The sequence below is a fragment of the Dasypus novemcinctus genome, chromosome 19, assembly GCF_030445035.2.
Source record: "Dasypus novemcinctus isolate mDasNov1 chromosome 19, mDasNov1.1.hap2, whole genome shotgun sequence".
Taxonomy (NCBI): domain Eukaryota; kingdom Metazoa; phylum Chordata; class Mammalia; order Cingulata; family Dasypodidae; genus Dasypus; species Dasypus novemcinctus.
The window spans coordinates 83,580,400-83,600,142 of record NC_080691.1 but is presented as its reverse complement, the minus strand read 5'-3'; the positions used below and the strand labels follow the sequence as shown (position 1 = coordinate 83,600,142).

At 60.5% G+C, this 19,743-nt stretch overlaps 2 protein-coding genes across 2 annotated transcripts in view; one reads left to right on the top strand and one right to left on the bottom strand.

Annotated features, from left to right (window-relative positions):
* SBNO2 (strawberry notch homolog 2) overlaps positions 1-15,849 on the bottom strand; it is a 47,176-nt gene extending 31,327 nt beyond the window's left edge. The window contains 1 exon segment of the mRNA XM_058282212.2: positions 15,743-15,849. The gene's annotated coding sequence lies outside the window, so the exon portion shown is untranslated.
* LOC131274495 (uncharacterized) lies at positions 9,145-9,816 on the top strand. The gene has a single exon (XM_058281073.1). The coding sequence runs from the start codon at positions 9,145-9,147 to the stop codon at positions 9,814-9,816; it is 672 nt and encodes a 223-aa protein (XP_058137056.1).
* Positions 15,850-19,743: the final 3,894 nt, after the last annotated feature.

Below are 19,743 nucleotides of genomic sequence, written 5' to 3'. Positions count from 1 at the left end.
GGCGCAACGCGCGGAGCTCGCCCCAACGGCGGGCGGCCCCGAGGGGGCAGGGGCCCCAGGCCCGGAAGCCTCCACCGGCGGGCAGGGCGCTGGCCCCCTTCCCTCTCCCCTCGGCCCGTGCGCCTCCCGCCCCGCGGGTGCCCCGTCTAAGGGCCCTCGGGCGGCGCCTGGGGAGGGGCGGGGAGCGGGCGCTCAGAGGGGACCGCGGAGGTCGCCGCGGCTCCTGGGGAGGGGTGGGGCGGGGCGGGGGTGTGGCCACTCCCGGGCAGGCGGCTCCCCGGGTCGGGCGGGGGTGTTGCGGCTCCTGGGGTGGGGAGGGGGGCTGAGCTGGGGAGGGGGCGGGGGGGAGAGGGGGCGGCGGCTCCTGCTTAGGGCTGGGGAGGCGGGCGGTTCCGCGGGAGGGGACGGGGGTGGAGGTGCGGGTGGCTGGGGGGGGGGCTGGAGGGCGGGCGGCTCTGGGGAGGGGGCGGCGGACGCAGCCTGCAGAGGCCCCGGCGCGGACTCCCCGCTGACAGCCCCGTCTGCGCTCGCCCGAGGGGGCGTCGCGTCCACCAGAGGCCTGGCCGCCGCTGCCCCCAGGCTGGCTCCTCACAGGTCCGCCTGCCCGCGTGGCGCTCCCCGCCCCCCCCGCGACAAGTCACCAGGGCCACCTGCACGGCCGCCTGTCCTGCCATCCGCGTGGCCCCTGGGGGCTGGTTCCGCCCACGCCCCCTCCCCCTGGGGCACCCCCGAGGGGGGACACCGCCCCTCCCACTGTGAGGCCGCCCCTGCTGGCCCCAGCCCCCCCCGGAGCCCCAGCCACAGCGGGTGTCAGGTGAAGCTCGCCGCCCGCCCCACCCCCAAATCCCAGCGCCCCAAACCTGACTGCGGGGCTCCCCCTGCTCTGCCTCACCCCCAGGCTCCAGCGAATCTGCTCGCCCAGGCTGGACAGCAGTGTCCCCACCCCAGGGAAACGGGGGTCCCCGGGTCTGCACCGCTGGGGGAGGGGCGCTGGGACCCCGGGGACCCTGAGACCCCCCAGGGAGCAGCCCCACCGCGCTCCCAGAGGACACTGGGGGCCTGGGTCCAGAGGGTCCCCTCCGGGCCTCGCGCCTCGTCGACAAAGCCGGGGATGGCCACGTGGTCTTCAGCTCCGCACCTCGCGGAGGGCGACCGAGGCTGGTTTGCTTTTTAAATCCAGTTTATTGACACGTATTCATAAAGCATAAAGCCACCCAGAGGGCACAGCCGCATGGGATCACGCACTGCACGCTCGTCGATCCTGACGAGAGCGTCTTCTTGACTCCAGTAATACCAACAACAACAAAGAAAACTCTGCCCCCAGTACCCGTCCCTCTGTGCTCCTGCCCTGCACAGCTGCTGTGCTTCCTTCTCTCCAGCTGATTTGCATTTACATTTTGTAGAGATGGCGCCAAGCAATCGACAGTACCTTCGTCTAGTTTCTTTCACTGAGTACATACCTATTTTTCACCCTTAGTGGAATATTGATACGTTACTGAACACTACTGCCCACGGTTCACTCTGGTTGTACGTCTGCCTGATACCAACATCCTGTAACGCTGACATACTTTTTGTTCTCTTTCAAAGGAAATCAGTCTTACACGTGCAGTATCACCCATCTCCACGTTTCACATGAGGATCGCGAGGCTACACAATGCCATGTGAGTTCTTAGCTTTCCTTCCAGTAATATACGTGAACTTGGACTTTCCCTTTCCCGACGAGCTCTGCTAGTTACAAACACCACGAACAGCTGTCACCTTTTCTAGTCATTTCCAAAGATTTAGACACAGACAACCTTTTAACAGTTCTGCACAGATTAACCCGCAGCTTTCCACCCTACCCTCCTTCCATTTCCTGGTGATCTATAGTCCGGTTAATAACTCCATGAGTTTACTCGGTACATTTAGTTCGTAACAGCACAGTCATACAGTGTTTGTCCTTGGTGTCTGGCTTGCTTCACTCAATATAACGTCCTCCAGGTTCACCCATGTTGCCGTGTGCTTCGGGACTTCATTTCTTCTCACAGCTGCGTAGTATTCCATCGTGTGACTACACCACCGTTTCTTTATCCATTCATCCATTGATGGACACCTGGCTTGTTTCCAACTTTTGGCAATGGTGAATATGCCACTATGAACATCATGTGCAGAGGTCTGTTCTTGTCACTGCTCTCAGTTCCTCTGGGTATGTACCCAGCAGTGGTACCCAGCAGTGGTACTGCAGGGTCATGTGGCAAGTCTATGTTCAACTTCTTCAGGAACTTGCAAACAGTCCTCCACAGTGGCTGCACCACTCTGCATTCCCACCGAGAGGGAATAAGTGTTCCTCTCTCCACATCTCCTCCAATACTTACAGTTCTCTCAGTTCTTTTTTTAAAGATTTATTTTTTATTTATTTCTCTCCTCTTTCCCTCCCCCCCACCCCCGTCGTCTGCTCTGTGTGTCCTTTGCTGTGTGTTCTTCTGTGTCTGCTTATATTCTTGTCAGCGGCACGGGAATCTGTGTCTCTTTTTGCTGCGTCATCTTGCTGTGTCAGCTCTCCGTGTGGGCGGCGCCACTCCTGGGCAGGCTGCAATTTCTTTCGCGCTGGGCGGCTCTCCTTACGGGGCGCACTCCTTGCGCGTGGGGCTCTCCTACGCACGGGGACACCCCTGCATGGCAGGGCACTCCTTGCGCGCATCAGCACTGCGCATGGGCCAGCTCCACACGGGTCTGGAGGCCTGGGGTTTGAACCGCGAACCTCCCATGTGGTAGGCGGATGCCCTATCCATTGATCCAAATCTGCTTCCCCCTCTGTCTTTTTAATAGTGGTTATTCTGATAGGTGTGAAATGATATCTCATTGTAGTTTTGATTTGATTTTCTTAATCATTACTGATGTTGAGCATTTTTTCAAGTGTTTTTTTGCCATTTGTATTTCTTCTTTGGAAAAATGTCTATTCAAGTTTTTTGCCCATTTTTTAATTGGGTCGTTTGTCATTTTATTGTTGAGTTGTAACATCTTTTTATTGATCATGGGTATTAAACCCTTATCATCCAATGTGACTTCCAAATATTTTCTCCCATTGAGTTGGTTGCCTTTTTACCCTTTTGACAAAGTCCTGTGAGGTGCAATAGTTTTTACTTTCAGGGAGGTCCCATTTTTAAGGTCCAAGAAACCACCACCTACCACAAGGTCTTGAAGAGGTTTCCCTACATTTTCTTCTAAGACTTTCATGGTCCTGGCTTTAATTATTTAGCTCTTTGATCCATTTTGAGTTGATTCTTGTATATGGAGTGGGACAGGGGTCCTCATTCATTCTTTTGGTTATAGATATCCAGTTCTCCCAGCACCATTTGTTGAAGAGACTATTTTATCTCGTTAACAGGGACTTAGTAGGTTTGTCAAAAAACCAATTGACCAAGGAGGTGAGGGTATATTTCTGGACTCTCAATTCTATTTCATTGATCGATGTGTCTATCATCTTTATGCCAATACCATGCTGTTCTGACCACTGTGGCTTTGCATTAATAGTATGTTTCAAGCTCAGGCAATGAAATTCCTTCCACACCGCTCTTCTCTTGTAGAATGCTTTTGGCTATTCAGGGGCACTTTCCATTCCAAATAAATTGCCTTTTCTATTTCTGTAAAGTAGGCCATTGGAATTTTGACTGCTATTGTACTGAATCTATAAATCAGTTTGCGTAGGATTGACATTCACCATTATTTAGTCTTCCAATCCAAGAACACAGAATGTCTTTCCATTTAGGTATTGATTTCTTGTAGCTTCGTTTTATAGTTTTCTGCATATAGATCCTATACTTCTTTAGTTAAATTGATTCCTAGATATCTTTTTTTAAAAGATTTATTTTATTTATTTCTCTCCCCTTCCCGCCCCCACCCCAGTTGTCTGTTCTCTGTGTTCATTCGCTGCCTGTTCTTTGGTCCACTTCTGTTGTTGTCAGCAGCATGGGAATCTGTGTCTCTCTTTGTTGCATCATCTTGCTGTGTCAGCTCTCCGTGTGTGCCGCACCATTCTGGGCAGGCTGCTGCACTTTCTTTCGCGCTGGGCGGCTCTCCTTACGGGTGCACTCCTTGCGCGTGGGGCTCCCCTACGCAGGGAACACCCCTGCGTGGCAGGGCACTCCTTGCGCGCATCAGCACTGTGCATGGGCCAGCTCCACACGGGTCAAGGGGGCCCGGGGTTTGAACTGCGGACCTCTCATGTGGTAGACGGATGCCCCAACCACTGGGCCAAGTCCGCTGCCCATGATTCGCAGATATGAGTCTTTTTGTTACTGTTGTAAATGGAACTTTTCCCTGATTTCCTCCCCGACTGTTCAACACCAGTGTACAGAGCCATTACCGATCTTGTCCCACCGCTCTGCTGAACTCGTTTATTAGCTCACAGTTTTGTCACAGACATTTCAGAATTTCCTAGATACAATATCATGACATCCACGTATAGTTTTACTTCCTCTATTCCAAGTTAGATGCCTCTAATTTTTTCTCATCTAATTGCCCTAGCTAGCACTTTAGTACAATGCTGAATAACAGTGGTGACAGTGGGCATCCTTGCCTGGTTCCTGATCTTAGAGGAAACACTTTCAACCTTTCCCCATCGAGAGCAATCTTGGTTGTGGGCTTTCCATATATGCCCTTTTTCATACTGAGTTTTCCTCCTGTTCCTATCTATTCCTTATTCCCATCCAGAAAGGATGCTGGATTTTGTCAAACGCCTTTTCTGCATCGACTGAGACAATCATATGGTTCTTTCCATCAATTTGTTAATGTGGTGTTGTTATGCTGATTGATTTTCTTATGTTCAACCAGTCCTGCATACCAGAAATAATCTTACTTGATCGTGGTGTATGATTCTTTTCATATGATGTTGGATTTGATTTGCAAGTATTTTGTTGAGAAATTTTGCATCTATGTTTATTAGAGAGATTGGTCTTTAATTTTCTTTTCTTGTAGTATCTTTATCTGGCTTTGATATTAGGGTGATGTTGGCTTCATCAAGTGTTGGGTAATTTTCCCAACCCTTTCATTTTTTTTCTTTTCTCCCTTTCCCCGCCCTCCCCACCCCAGTTGTCTGCTCTCTGTGTCCGTTTGCACTCTTGTCAGTGGCACCCAGAATCTGTTGCGTTTTGTTGCGTCATCTTGCTGCGTCAGCTCTCCGTGTGGGTGGCGCCATTCCTAGACAGGCTGCACTTTTTTTTGCGCTGGGCAGCTCTCTTTACGGGGTGCACTCCTTGTGCGTGGGGTTTCCCTACGCGAGGGACACCCCTGCGTGGCAGGGCACTCCTTGTGTGCATCAGCACTCCGCATGGGCCAGCTCACCACCCAGGCCTTGGTCTGAACCGCGGACCTCCCATGTGGCAGGTGGACGCCCTATCCATTGGGCCAACTCTACTTCCCCCAACCCTTTAATTTTTTGAAAGAGTTTAAACAAGATTACTTTTCCTTCTTTTCAAAATGCGTGGGAGAATTCACCTGTTGAAGCCATCTGGTCCTGGACTTTTCTTTGTTGGGAGATTTTTGATGATGGAATCAATCTCTATAAATGTGATTGGTTTGTGCATTTCTAAAAATTTGTCCATTTCACCTAGGTTGTCTAATTTGTTGGCATACAGTTTTTTTTTTTTTTTTAAGATTTATTTTCTATTTTTCCCAGGAATCTGTATTTCTTTTTGTTGCATCATCTTGTTGTGTCAACTCTCCGTGTGTGCGGCACCATTCTTGGGCAGGCTGCACTTTCTTTCGCACTGGGCAGCTCTCCTTAAGGGGTGCACTCCTTGTGGGTGGGGCTCCCCTATGCGGGGGACACCCCTGCATGGCAGGGCACTCCTTGCGCGCATCAGCACTGAGCATGGGCCAGCTGCACATGCGTCAAGGAGGCCCGGGGTTTGAACCGCGGACCTCCCATGTGGTAGGCGGACGCCCTAACCACTGGGCCATGTCCGCTTCCCGGCATACAGTTTCTCATAATATTCTCTTATCTTTTTTATTTCTGTGGGGTCAGTTGTAATATGCCCCCTTTTACAACTGATTTTATGTATCTGCATCTTCTATTTTTTAGTTTGTTAATCTAGGTAAAGGTTTGTCAATTTTATTGATCTTCTCAAAGAACCAGCCTTTGGTTTTGTTTATTTGTTCTCAGTTTCATTTATTTCTGTTCTAATCTTTATTATTTCTTTCCTTCTGATTAGTTTGGGATTGGTTTGTTGTTTTTTTTCCCTAGTTCTTCTAATGTTTCATTAGTCTTTGATTTTAGGTCCTTCTTCTTTGCATTTGTATATGCAAATGCATTTGTATATGCATTTAGGGCTATAATTTTCCTCTCAGCACTGCCTTCACTATATCCCACACATTTTGATAAGTTGTGATCTTATATTCATTATCTCAAGGTACGTACTAATCTCTCCTCCAGTTTCTTCTTTGCCCACTGCTTCTTTAGGAGTGTGCTGTTCAGCCTCCACACGTCCGTGCATTTTCCCCTTTCCTGGGTATTGTGGACTTCCAGTTTCATTCCACTATGGTCTGAGAAGGTGCTTTGTATAATTTCAATTTTTTTATATTTGAGACCTGCCTTGTGACCTAACGTATGGTCTATCCTGGAGAAAAATCCATAGGCTCTCAAGAAGAATTTATAACCTAATGGTTTGAGATGCAATGTTCTGTATTCGTCTGTTAGGTGTAGCTCATTTTTGAGATTGTTCAAGTTCTCCATTTCCTTGTTAATCTCCTGTCTAGTTGTTCTAACTAATGATGTGAGTGAGGTGTTGACGTCTCCAACGGTTATTGTAGAGACGTCTATTTTTCCCTTCAGTTTGCATCATATATTTTGGGGCACCCTGGTTAGGTACATAGATATTTATGACTCTGATTTCTTCCAGGTGGATTGTCCCTTTTATTAATATATAATGTCCCCTGTCCATCTCATCACTTTTTTGCATTTAAAATCTGTTTTGCCCAATATTAGTATAGCTATCCCTGCTCTTTTTTTGTTACTATTTATTTAGAGTATCTTTTTCCAGCCTTTCACTTTCAGCCAGTTTATATTCCCGGGTCTAAGGAGTTTTTGTAAGCAGCATATGGATGGCTCATGTTTTCTGATCCATTCTGTCAGTCTATATCTTTTGATTGGGGAGTTTAATCCATTCATATTCAATGATATTACCATAAATACACTATTTACTTCCACCATTTTGTTCTCTGGTTTTCATGTCATATCTTAGTTTCATCTTTCTTTTTACTTTCAGTTATCCATTCTGTTATTCTTTCTTCTATACTCTTCCCCAAGCATCTCTCTCCTGTCTTTTTCTTTCAGGTTCTAAGGCTTCCTTTAATATTTCCTGCAGAGGTAGATTCTCTTTTACAAACTCTCTTCGTTTCTCTTTGTGAATATTTTATACTCACCTTCATATCTGAAGGACAGTTTTGCTGGATAAAGAATTCTCGGCTGGCAGTTGTTCTCTTTCAGTATCCTAATTGAATCATACCACTGTCTTCTCACCTCCATGGTTTCTTCTTCTTTTTTTTTTTAAGGATTTATTTTTTATTTATTTCTCCCCCCCACCCTGTTCCCTGCTGTCTGCTCCCTGTGTCCATTTGCTGTGTGTTCTTCTGTGTCTGCTTGTCTATCTCATTCGGTGGCTCTGGGAACTGAGTGTGGGAACTTCCGGAGTGGGAGAGAAGCAATCACTCTCTTGTGCCACCCCAACTCCGTTTTTCCAGGTCTTATTGTTTCTCCTCTGTGTCTCTTGTTGCGTCATCTTGCTGCACCAGCTCTCCACATCGGCCGGCACTCCTGCGCAGGTGGCTTTCCCACGCTGGGCTCACTCCTGCGCGGCGCGGCATCCCAGCGTGGGCCCGCGTGCCCTCACCAGGAGGCCCTGGCATCGAACCCCGGACCTCCTGTGCGGCAGACGGGGGCCCAGTTGGCTGAGTCACATCCGTTTCCCTCACTTCCATGGTTTCTGAAGAGAAATCCACGCTAAGTATTTCTGGACATCCCTTGTACATGAAGGTTTGCTTCTCCCTTGCTGCTCTGAGAATTTTCTGTCTCTGACATTTGACATTCTGAGTAGTATACGTCTATTTGGATTTATTCCGATTGGGGTACAATGCAGTTCTTAGACATGTAAGTTTATTTCTTTCATGAGAGTTGGGAAATTTTCAGCCATTGTTTCCTCAAAAACTCTTTCTGCCTCTTTCCCCTTCTTTTCCCCTTCTAGAACTCCCGTGACACGTGCGTTGCCGTGTTTTGTGTTGTCATTCAACTCTCTAAGCCCCTGCTCAATCTTTCCCATTCTTTTCTGTTATTTTCTCTTTTCAATTTCGGCTCTTCTGTCTTGTGTGTCTCCTAGCCTTTCTTCTGCTGTTCCGAGTCTTCTGTTGTAGCCTCTAATGTGTTCTGATCTGAATCACTGTGTCTTTCATTCCCTCGGTCTCTATCTTAGCCCTTTCTCTCCGTGTTTTCGTGTCGTCTTCACGTCCTCTATCTCTTCTGCCATGCTGTGTCCCAGCCCAGCAGCTTGGTACCCGCGTGCCTCTTGCTGACGTCTCGAGCCCTGGGTCCCCAGGGCTCGGGTCTGTCCTGTGCTGGGCCCCGGCTCGCGTCTGCTCGGGGTGGCTCCGAGCGTCTGCTGGCGTCCAGGCGCCCGAGGAGGACGCGGTCTTCTTGGGGGCTCGGTCTCTCCCTGCGCGGTGTGAGCGGCGGGGGCTGTCGGGCCCTGCCGTTTGGGCTGGGGTTCGCCCTGTTCCAGCTCTGCAGGCTGTCCCTGTGCAGCTCCCCTGAGCGACGGGACCCCACGAGGCCCCGTTCAGCTAAGAAATGGGCAGGGGCGCACGGGCCCACCCCCCAAATCTCCCCAATGCTGCCTCTGGGTGGGGGTCCGGGGCATGTTTGTTTCCTGCATCTCCAGTTCCCGTGGAGGCCGTGGCCCCCTGAGTACCCCAGTCCCCCCCACTCCTGAGACCCCGCACAGGCCACACCTGGGAGCCCAGAGTCCAGGGGTGGCCCGTCCTGCCACGGCACCTGCATCCCGGACGGAGTGGGTGCTGGTGAGGGATGGCGTGTGACCACGGCCCCCGCGACCACGGCCCCCAGCCACGGCCCCCCCCGACCACAGCCCCTGCGACCACGACCCCCCCACGACCATGGCTCCCCACGACCACGGCCCCCCCACGACCACGGCCCCCCCACGACCACGACCCCCCCACGACCACGACCCCCCCACGACCACGACCCCCCCACGACCACGGCCCCCCCACGACCACGGCCCCCCCACGACCACGGCCCCCCCACGACCACGGCCCCCCACGACCACGACCCCCCCACGACCACGGGCTCCCCATGACCACGGCCCCCCCCCCCGCGACCACAGCCCCTGCGACCACGACCCCCCCACGACCATGGCTCCCCACGACCACGGCCCCCCCACGACCACGGCCCCCCCACGACCACGACCCCCCCACGACCACGACCCCCCCACGACCCCCCCACGACCACGGGCTCCCCATGACCACGGCCCCCCCCCCCGCGACCACAGCCCCTGCGACCACGACCCCCCCACGACCATGGCTCCCCACGACCACGGCCCCCCCACGACCACGGCCCCCCCACGACCACGGCCCCCCCACGACCACGGCCCCCCCACGACCACGACCCCCCCACGACCACGGGCTCCCCATGACCACGGCCCCCCCCCCGCGACCACAGCCCCTGCGACCACGACCCCCCCACGACCATGGCTCCCCACGACCACGGCCCCCCCACGACCACGGCCCCCCCACGACCACGACCCCCCCACGACCACGGGCTCCCCATGACCACGGCCCCCCCCCCCGCGACCACAGCCCCCATGATCACGGCCCCTGCGACCACGGCCCCCCCATGACCACGGCTCCCCCCGGCCACGGCCCCCGACCTCGGGCCCCCCTGCGGAGCCCCGAGGCACCACAGCCGGGGGCCCCAGTGCAGACACTCAAGTCATGCCGCCGAGGGCGGGGTCCCGCGTGCTCCGGGCCTGGCCCCCCCCCCCACCTCTGACTTCCAGGGGCCGGGAGCGGCAGGCGGGGGTGGGGGGTTCCCACGCACAGCGCCGGCCGCGCGGGGAGGGGATGAGCGGGCTGGGCAAGGCTGCCCGGGGGCTGCGCAGGGCGGGGGGCGCGTCTCCTCCAGGACCCCCGCGCCAGCCGCGCCGTGGGGCGCACGCCGGGGTGCCACCTGCTAGAGGCCGAGGGCAGTCGCGCGGGGCGGGGTCTGCTCTGACCCCTGCTCTGGGGGCCCTGTGGGCAGCAAACGGGCACAGCGGGCAGGGGGCAGCCTCGGGAGCGCGGCCTGCGACGGGACCCGGCAGGGGCACGGCCCGGGGCCCTCGGCCGCCACACACAGCGCCCGAGCCAGGGCGGCGACCCCGGGGCCGAGCGTCCACACGGCCGGGCCGCGGGTCCAGGCCTCCCGCTGCGCTCTCGGGGAGAAGGCGCCTGCGGAGCCCTGGGTGCGGCCGCAGCCTGCGCAGCCCGGCCCGGGAAGGCCGCCGCCTCTGCGAAGCCCCCCCACCCCACCGTGCAGACCGGGGCATCCGCACAGACGGGCCGACGCAGGGGCAGGAGCCGCGGGCGGGCCTGGGTCTCGGGGGGCCGGCGGGAGGGGGGGGGTGGCTGCCCCGCAGGCCATCCCTGCGGAGTGGCAACCAGTCGCCTGCCCGGTGGAGGGCGCAGGCCTCGGGCGCCACCAGGCGCAGGGAGGGCGGGGCCTCCCCGGTCACAGCCTGAGACGGAGCCCGGTCTTGGGGGACGCCCCGGACCCCTGACCCGCCCCTCGCAGGCAGTGTTCAGCCTCCCCAGGAAGAGGAAACTGTTTCCCGAGAGGGACCTCGACCCACCCACAGTGCTCGCCATCCTCGCAGCCACTGGGTCAGCAACCGCGGCCTCCTCAGAGAAGCGTCCCGCAGCCGCCCGGCCCGGCCCTGAGGGTCCCTCTGCACAGAGATGCCTTCTCCCAGCTTGAGAAGCTCTGAACATGTGGAGCTTGTGGTCCTCTCTGACCCCCGCATCGTCTTCTCCTGAGATGACGGCCATTATGCCAAATGCCCCCCGTCTTCCTGGTCCTTGGCCCCCAGCCCGCGCCGCCTCCCCCTCCCGCCTCAATGTCGGCCGTGCCCTGCGCAGGTGGCCTGTCCGGCCCCTGACGGCCAGCCCCTCCTGGAGCCTGGTAGGACTGCCTGGTGCTGCCCGCCCCGTCGCCAGCCCTGGAGCGGGCAGTGGCTTGTGGACCTGCGCCCCGGCCACAGCGTCTGGGAGAGGAAGCAGCCCGCAGGGGACTTGGGGTGGGGCTGGGGGACGGCGTGGCCCCAAGACGGACCAGCGCAACAGCCGTGCACCGCCTGCCGTCTGCAGGGACCCCAGATCCCGGGGACAGGTGCCAGCGGCCGGCCCCTCTCGGGGTCTGTGGAACGGGCCCCCACAGCCCCCTCCTCGGCAGTGGCCCCCTCTGCCCTCCAGCCGCCCCGAGTCGCCAACCTCTGCTCTGGATCCTGCAGCCAGGGTGATCACCCGGCCCCGGCCCCCGCCCCCTGCCCCCAGGACCCCCCCAGCCCGCAGGCACCCCGGCCCCCAGCCCCCAGGTCCCCCGGCCCACAGGGCCCCCAGCCCCCAGGTCCCCAGGCCCCCCGACCCCCGGCTCTGGGCCCCAGCCCCCAGGCCCCCCGGCTCTGGCCCCCCCCAGAACCCTGACTCCAGCCCCAGCCCCCTGGCCCCCCCACCCGGCTGCGTCTGCGTGGGGGCAGCCTACCACGTGCGGGGACCTGGGCCCAGCCCTGGACAGCTCGGCTGTGTCACTTCACAGACACTGACACCGAGGGGTGGTGGGGGCTGGGCCTGGCCCAGGGTGGGAGGGCCCCGGGGACGGGGTGGGGGCTCCCTTCCCGTGCCCCTCCCGGGCAAGGCCGGGTCCCCACCCCAGGGGGCAGCAGGGAGGGGCTGGGGCCCCTGGACGCGGCCCGGGCCCTGGGCAGCTCCGCAGAGCCTTGGGCCAAGCTGGGGTTGGGTGCTGGCACCCCTTCCCGACCCAGCACCCAGCACCGCCGGGGGTTCCCCCACACCCAGCCTTCCACAATCAGACGAGAACCCTAGAAAATCCCCACGGAGCCCCCCAGGGCTGGGCCGGGGTCTCCCGCCCACCCCCGCAGCCCTGCCCGGGCAGTTGGCACCCCCGGGGCCGCGGGAGGCAGCGCCCAGCCCGTGCCCCTCTCCAGCACTGCCGGGACCCTCTTCCCCACGTCGAGGCCAAGCAGGCAGGCCCCGGGGTGCTCGGGACCTGGGCGGGGGCCCGGCGGCACCGGGGGTCCGGCCTGAGCCCTGGGCCAGGCAGCCGCCAGGGAGGCGCCCGCCTTGGTGTGCCTCGGTTTACCCGGCACGGGCCAGGGCTGCGGGCGGGGAGGTGCCCACACCCAGGCCGGGCCGTCCACCTGCCGGGCGGCCGTGACTCAGGTCCATAAACTCTACTGCGTCAGGAGGCCCTGGCTTGGACCCACCACCCCAGGGCGCCCCGCTTCCCGCGCCCACGGCCTTTGCCCCCAGGGGCCGCGGGTGCGCCCTGCTCCCTGGGAGGGGCTGCCTTCCAGGACAGAGCGCGCTGTCGCCATCCCAGAGCCACCGGCCTTTCGGTTTCACTCCAGGACAACAGTCAACCTGGGGCGGGGGGGGGGACCTCTGCGTGGTGACGCCCCACGCTGGCACTCGGCAGGGCCCCTGCCCCACCGCGCGCCCCGTCCCGGTGACAACACCCGGAGGGCACCCCGGCGCGGTCCCCTGGCCGAGGAGGCGGGAGCTCTGCCGGAGGGCCTCGGGCGCAGCCCCTGCCGCGGGCGCACGGCCCCGGGGGGCGCGAGGACGGGCCTGGCTGCCCGGGAAGGGCTTCTCCTCTGGGGACGTCACCCGCACGCCCGGGAGCCGCCCGTCGCTGCTTCCGTGGACTCGGTTACGCAACCTGCCCGCTGCCCGGTTCCAGGAGGTTTCGTCACCCCGAGGCCGCCTGTGCTGCCGGCCAGCCCCCGGCCACCACGCATCCACTTCCTGTCCCCGCGGCGGTCCCTCTCCCGACCTCCCACACAGCAGGCCCGGCGCCCTCCTTGCGCGGGCGGCGCCTCCCGGCCCCTCGTGCCACGGCGCGTCGAGGGCTGTCCCACCACGGCCTCCCCGGGCGGGCAGCTGACCAGCGCCAGGGACGGCGGGGCCTGGCCGCGGAGCCCACCAGGAGCCCCGGGCCCGGCCCGCCCAGGGGCGCGCGCACGCGTGCACACACACGCCAGCACGCAGACACGCACCCGCACAGACTGTGCACGTGTATGAACACTCACGCGTGAACACAGCGTGCGAGTGTGTAGACACACGTGTGCATGCAGACACACAAATGTACAGACACAGGTGTACACACAGCCCCGGGGCCGTTTTCTATCCGTGGGGGGAGGCCGTGTCCCGGGGCACTTATGATCTCAGCTCACGTTACCGCCCCCAAAATAATCCCCAAGATAATCTGCAAACAAGCAGGTCCCTGGGGGACGTCAGAGCCACTTAATTGGCGGGCCCCTGAGGGGCAGCCCCGGCCCGGGGACGGCCCTGGACTCCCAGAGGCGCAGGCAGGCGGCTGCCGTGGCCCTGCGGGGGGCAGGCTGGGGGCCGGGCTCTGGGAGGACACGGCAGACACAGCCAGAGCCCCCTTCAGCACGCCAGGGCCCCCCTCGCCAGCCGCCGACACAGACTCCCCAGGACTGCCCGCTCGCCCCTGCGCCGCGTCCCCGCTCCCAGGCCGCTCGACGTCCTCAGCCCGGGTGGCAGGGCCACCTGGAGACCCCCTGCGCCGCCCCCGCTGCCCGCTCCGGCTCCCCGGGCTGCCGTCCGTCCGTGTCCGGCATTTCCCACCCCGGCTTCTGCTGGGGAGGGCGGCGCAGGGCGGACCGCTCCGAGGACCCCAAGCCCCACCCCGCCGGTGGCCTCACGCAGGAAATTCGGGGTGGGGGAGCACGACGAGGAGGCCGCAGGAAGGAGGGCCAGGCCAGGGGGCCTGGAGGGGGCCGGGGCCGCTCTCGGCCCGATCGACGGGCCCCACGGCGGCCGAGCTGGCGGGAGAGCGCCCAGGAGGGCACGGGCCCCTCACCAGGGGTCCCAGGGCCCCAAGCAGCGGCTTTTCTTTCCCGGTCGTGGGGCGGAAATGCGGCCGGTCAAGGGCCCAGCTGCGGGCCTCAGGGACGGGGTCCGGGCTGGAGCGGGGCGCCCTCGACTTCCCCAGCCCGGCGCTGCCCGCTCTCTCGACCGGCCTGGCAGGTTCTTTGGGTGGAGGGTATGTTTCTTCCCTGGGGGCTCTCCAGAACCCGGGCCCTGGGGTGCTCTTCCCAGGGGCATTCAAGAAGCACCCCTGGTACCGCAGGCGCCCCCGGGGCCAGGCTTCCCGCCAGCAGGGAGAGGCGGCGCCCAGCCCTCCCCAGCGCCGGCCCCGGTGCCCCCACGGCGGCCAGCAGGCTTCCACTGGGGCGCCGGGCACCTCCGCCGGCAGCGCCCGGAGGGCACCAACCCAGCCGCCGGGGCGGCTGCTTCTCGGAGCCGAGGGGCAGGCAGGACAGTCTGGGGGCGGCACCAACCGGTCAGGGGAGCAGTGGCCGGGGAGACCCAGGCGACTCACTTCCGAGACGACCCCCGCTTGTTCCCAGGACGTTCACTTTGTCCAGGGCAACGGCCCATGGCCTCCTGGCCTTGCCCCGGCACACGGAAGCTGGGGGGCTCCTCTCGCCACCACCCCCAGGCAAGCCCGTCGGGGTGGTCCCTCATCAGGGTCGGCGGGGGGGGGGGACACTGGGCCCCTCCTGGGCAGGACGGAGCTCGCCGGCCACACCCTCCAGCTCTGGGCGCCCGCTGGCCCCCCTCCCGGCCGCCCCGACGGGCGCTGCCCCCTGCCTCCCGCCCGCTGTCCCTCGGGGCCCCTTCAAACGCCCCCACAGTCCAGCTCCCACCCAGCACACTTCACAGACCCCGGGCTGGGCGCCCCAACGGTCCTGCCTCAGGCCCCCCCCCCCGCCCTGGGGACCCGCCAGCTGGAACTCGGGGCGAGCTCTGCTTCTGGCTGGAGAGGGAGTGGGATCTGAGCCCCCCAAGGCTAAGGAGGCTGGGGGAGGAGGGGGCTGCGCGGTGGCGCCCGGAAAGGATGGGGTCCTGGGACAGGAGGAAAAGTAGGGCTGGGGGCATCCCCAGAGGATCGGGGCAGGGGGCCCCAAAGAGCCTGGGCTCAGGGATCGCCGGGATGGGAGAGATTGGGGTCACCCAGGAGGGAGGGTTTGGGGTCACGGGGGTGCACCGGGTCGAGGGTCGCAAGGGAGGGGTCAAGGAACCACGGACAGCGGAGGGGGGCCACCTAGGAGCAAACTCAAGTGTCACCAAGGGTCAGGGGTCAACCAAGCACGGAAAGGTCGGGGTCACCCATGAGCCGGGTGGGGGGTTACCGAGAAGAGAGGGGTCAGGGGTCGCCGAAGTAGGAAAGTCTGGGGGTTCGCCGCGAAGGGCAGGGTCAAGGTTCACGGGGGAGGGCGGGGTCGAGGGTCGCCCGGGAGGGCGGGGGGACGCCGCCGCGCGCCCCCGGCCCGCGGCCCCCGGAACTCAGGCCCAGGGCGCCGACACGCCGGGCGGCGCCAGGCCGGGGCGCGGGGCGCGGGCGGGCGGGGGGCGGCGGGCCGGGGCGGGGGTCGCGCCGGACGCGCCTCACCTCGGACCCGGGTCCGGCCGGGCGCGGAGCCCGCGGCGCCTCCGTTCTCTCAGCTCCGCAGCGGCCGCCGCTCACTTCCGGGTTTCGGGCGCCATCTTGGGGGCCCCTCGCACTTCCGGTCATGCCGCGGGGGCGGGGCCCGGGGCGGGGCAGGAGGCGGGGCCTCGGCGCGGGGCGGAGCCCGGCAGGCTCTTAGCCCTCCGCCGGCGCCCCCCGCTCTCGGGTTCGAGCCCCAGCCCTGCCTGTTCCCGGCCACACCCTTGGGCACATGGCCTGCCCTCCAGCCTCAGTTTCCCCCTCTGCAGCATAAGGATAAAATCCGAAGCTGCTTTAGGACCCTCCTCTGACTGGGTGCCCATCCAGGCCTTCGCAGGGGGCTGGGACCCCTGCCCCACCCCCCCCACCCCCTGCCTGTGAATAACTCAGCTCTGGCCTCCAAGGCTCCCTCCTCCCGGAGCCCCTCGCAAGCAGCTGAAATGGCCCCAGCCCCCCACCATGCTCTCTCCCACCCAAATACAGGTTCTGGGGACCCCCACCCCGAACCTGGCGCAGGGGGCCCCAGAAAGTTCTCAGGAGTACCCAAGAGAGCGCAGGCTCCCTGCGGGCAGGGCCAGAAAGAGGGAGCGGGGGCGGCGGCCGGGTCCGCCCCGGGAAGGCTTCCGGGAGCCCTGATGCAAGCGCGGCCGGGATTTGCGGCAGTGGCGGGAAGAGGCGGGGCCGGGCCTGGCGCAGGTGGCCGCGGCCCGGGGCGGCCGCCTCTGAGCCTCCTCCCCCGCGGGCAGCCGGCCCGTCAGGCAGGCCCGGCCTCAGGAACAGGGCCCGCACTGCTGCCCCTCCCGCGACGACCCCACCCACTAGCCGGCGGCCTCCTGCGCCTTCCCAAGCCCTGAAATTAGACCTGGCTTGCCCACACGCTTGTTGACTCGTGGATGCTGCTTCCTCTGAGCTGGCAAAGGTGGAGCCCCGGGAGCAGCCTCAACGCCCGCCAAGCCTCCAGGGAGGCCCCATTCTAGGGGGATCAGAGCCCGCAACAGACACTTCCACCTGCAAAAACAGGCCTGGGGCTCCGGGAGCCGTGACGCCTCTCCTAAGGCATTACAGAGGGCTTTCTGAAGCAAGGGATTTTGAAGCTGGGGCTTTGAAGTTCAAGAAGGAGTTTGCCAGAGTCTGGGAAAAGGGAAATCTCTTCAAAAACCTAGTCTGGTGTGTGTGGGGGGGGCATGCTTAAATTCTCTTGGCCCTACCAAGCTCAGGCCAAGAAGCCCCCATAGCCAGCCCGCGGTCACACGCGGGCAGACGAGGACGCGGAAGCCCAGACAGTCGCGACCTATCCAGGGTCGACGTCCCTTTGGCATGACTCGTTTTTTATTAACTTATGCTTCATGAACCTATGCTTAATTTGCATGGCAATCTCGACCTGGAAACTGTTTTTCCTGGCTTACGAAAAAAACCCAATTGAGCAAGAGACACTTACGATGCAGAAGAGTGAATAATAAGCCCGTTTCGGGGATGAATGCTGCAGTTTCTCATTCCCTCCCACAAGGGGCCGGCCGCGTTCTTTACGGGGGCCGGCGAAGCGTGAGGATGGGGGCCCCTCGTCCGAGAGTGATTAAGAAGTTCAAGATGGCCACAGCAGGGCCTTTGGCCGGGCAAGGGGCCCTGCGGGGCGGGGGTCCTGGGCAACTGCCGAATCACACACCCACGAAGCTGGCCCTGTTCCCACGGCTGCCCGCTTCACGGGTGGGGAAACCGAGGCACAGAGCCCGCCCAAGGCCCGCGATGGAGCCAGGAGGCTGGGAGGAAGGGCGGATTTGACCCCTGCCACGCCCGCCTCTGGAAGGCACGCGGTCTCGACGGGTGCTTTTGCCTCAATGACCCGGGCCAGGCTGGCCCTGCCATCTCAGCACAGAGGTCTCTGCCAAGTTTGGGGATTTCAAGGGAATTAGTCAGATTCGGGGATTTCCAGGGAGGGAATCACAAGAGGCAGCCGGGGAGAGTGTTTAGGCACTCAGCCTCTGGAGCCACGGCCCAGCGGCTTTGGGCGCAGCTCCACCGATGAGCTGAGGGACCCAGGAAAGCTCTTTAACCGCTCTGTGCCTCAGTTTCCCCACGAGCAAGACGGGGGTGGGGAGGGGGAGGGAGTAGTTCTAGCTGCTGCCTAGATTGGCCAGGGGTTCCAATCCGCAGCTTCTCCTGTTCAGCCGTTTTGAACACTCCCAGGCCAGCGTCTGGACCGTTCCGTGGCCACGCATGCTGTGTTATATAAGTGAGGGTTCAGTTTGATCGTAATCATGAGGAGCCTGAGGTTGGAGGCCCGGACAAGAGGGGCTTTTGGAGGATACAGCTTGGGTCGCGGGTGGGGTCGAGGCCAAAAGCCCCACGGGGATTCCCCACGGGGGGGGTGGGCCTTGGTCCCCTCCTCTGGGCCCCACCCCTCGGGGGGCTCTCGTCCTCCCAGCTTTGGCCCAGGCCAAGAGACAGGGCCCCTGGGTGGATGGACAGGGCCCCCAGGGGACCAGGGGTCAGGAAAGCCAGAGGTCTGCCTGGGGACGCTGCTTGTAGCCCCCTTCCCCAAAAGCCCTCCCTCTGTCCCTGTCCCAGGCAGGGGCCTCCTAAATGTCTCCTATGACCAGGCCCGAGGACATAGGGTCACCAGATAACATACCGGACGCCTGGTTAATTTCAACTTTAAGGACACAACGTATTATTTTTCTTGTATAAGTATATCCCAGGCGATATCTGGGACATACTTATACTTAAAAGGTACCCATCACTCCATGCTCGTGGGTTGGAAGATTTAATATTGTTAAGATGTCACTTCTACCCAGTGATCCACAGACTTCACACAACCCCAGTCACATTCCCACACCTCCTTTGCGGAAAGGGAACAGCCAATCATCAAGTTCATGTGGAAGGGCAGAGGGCCCTGAATAGACAAAAGATGCCGGGAAAGAGAAACAGCGTTGGGGGATTCCCACTTTCCAGTTTCAAAACTAACTGCAAAGCTAGCATACTCAAAACAGCATGGTACAGACACAAGGACAGATGTCTAGCCCAACGGAATAGAATTAAGAGTTCAGACACAAAGTTCTCCAGCCGATTTGCCTCTGACGAGGGTGCCAAATGCAGTCAACGGGAAAGCTATTAGTCTCTTCAACAAGCGGTCCTGGAAAAACCGGGAATCCACATGCGAAGAAGGGAAGTAGAGCCCTACCTCACACCGCATACCAAAATTTACTCTAAATGGATCAAAGATCTAAATACATGTGCTAGGTGGCGGACTTGGCCCAGTGGTTAGGGCGTCCGTCTACCACACAGGAGGTCCACGGTTCAAGCCCTGGGCCTCCTTGACCCGTGTGGAGCTGGCCCACGCGCAGTGCTGATGTGTGTAAGGAGTGCCGTGCCATGCAGGGGTGCCCCCTGCGTAGGGGAGCCCCATGTGCAAGGAGTGCGTCCCATAAGGAGAGCCACCTAGCGTGAAAGGAAAGTGCAGCCTGCCCAGGAATGGTGCTGCTCACATGGAGAGCTGACATAGCAAGATGATGCAACAAAAAGAGACACAGATTCCCGTGCGACTGACAACAACAGAAGTGGACAAAGACATCGACGCAGCAAATAGACACAGAGAACTGACAACCAGGGTGGGCGGGGGGGGGGAAGGAGAGAGAAATAAATAAATAAATAAATCTTTAAAAAAAAATAAGTAAATAAATACATGTGCTAAAACTACAACACTCCTGGAAAAAAACATGGGGGCCATCTTTAGGACTTTGTAGTGGGCAATGAATTCTTAGACTTTACACCAAACATGCAAGCGGGGACAACAACAGATAAATGGAATTGTGGTCGTTTGAGGCTTTTAAGGGCCCCAGACAAATCAGGTGCTCAGAGCTGATGCGTTCCTGTGGGCGTGAGCCTGTCGTGGATGGGCTCTTCTGCTTAGGCTATTTCTGTTCCCAGCCTTTAGATTAGATCACTTTAATAGGGCGTGGCCCAGGGTG

What these genes read in the sequence shown, in the direction of transcription:
- LOC131274495 (XM_058281073.1), top strand. Translation starts at nt 9,145, where the DNA reads ATGGCTCCCCACGACCACGGCCCCCCCACGACCACGGCCCCCCCACGA.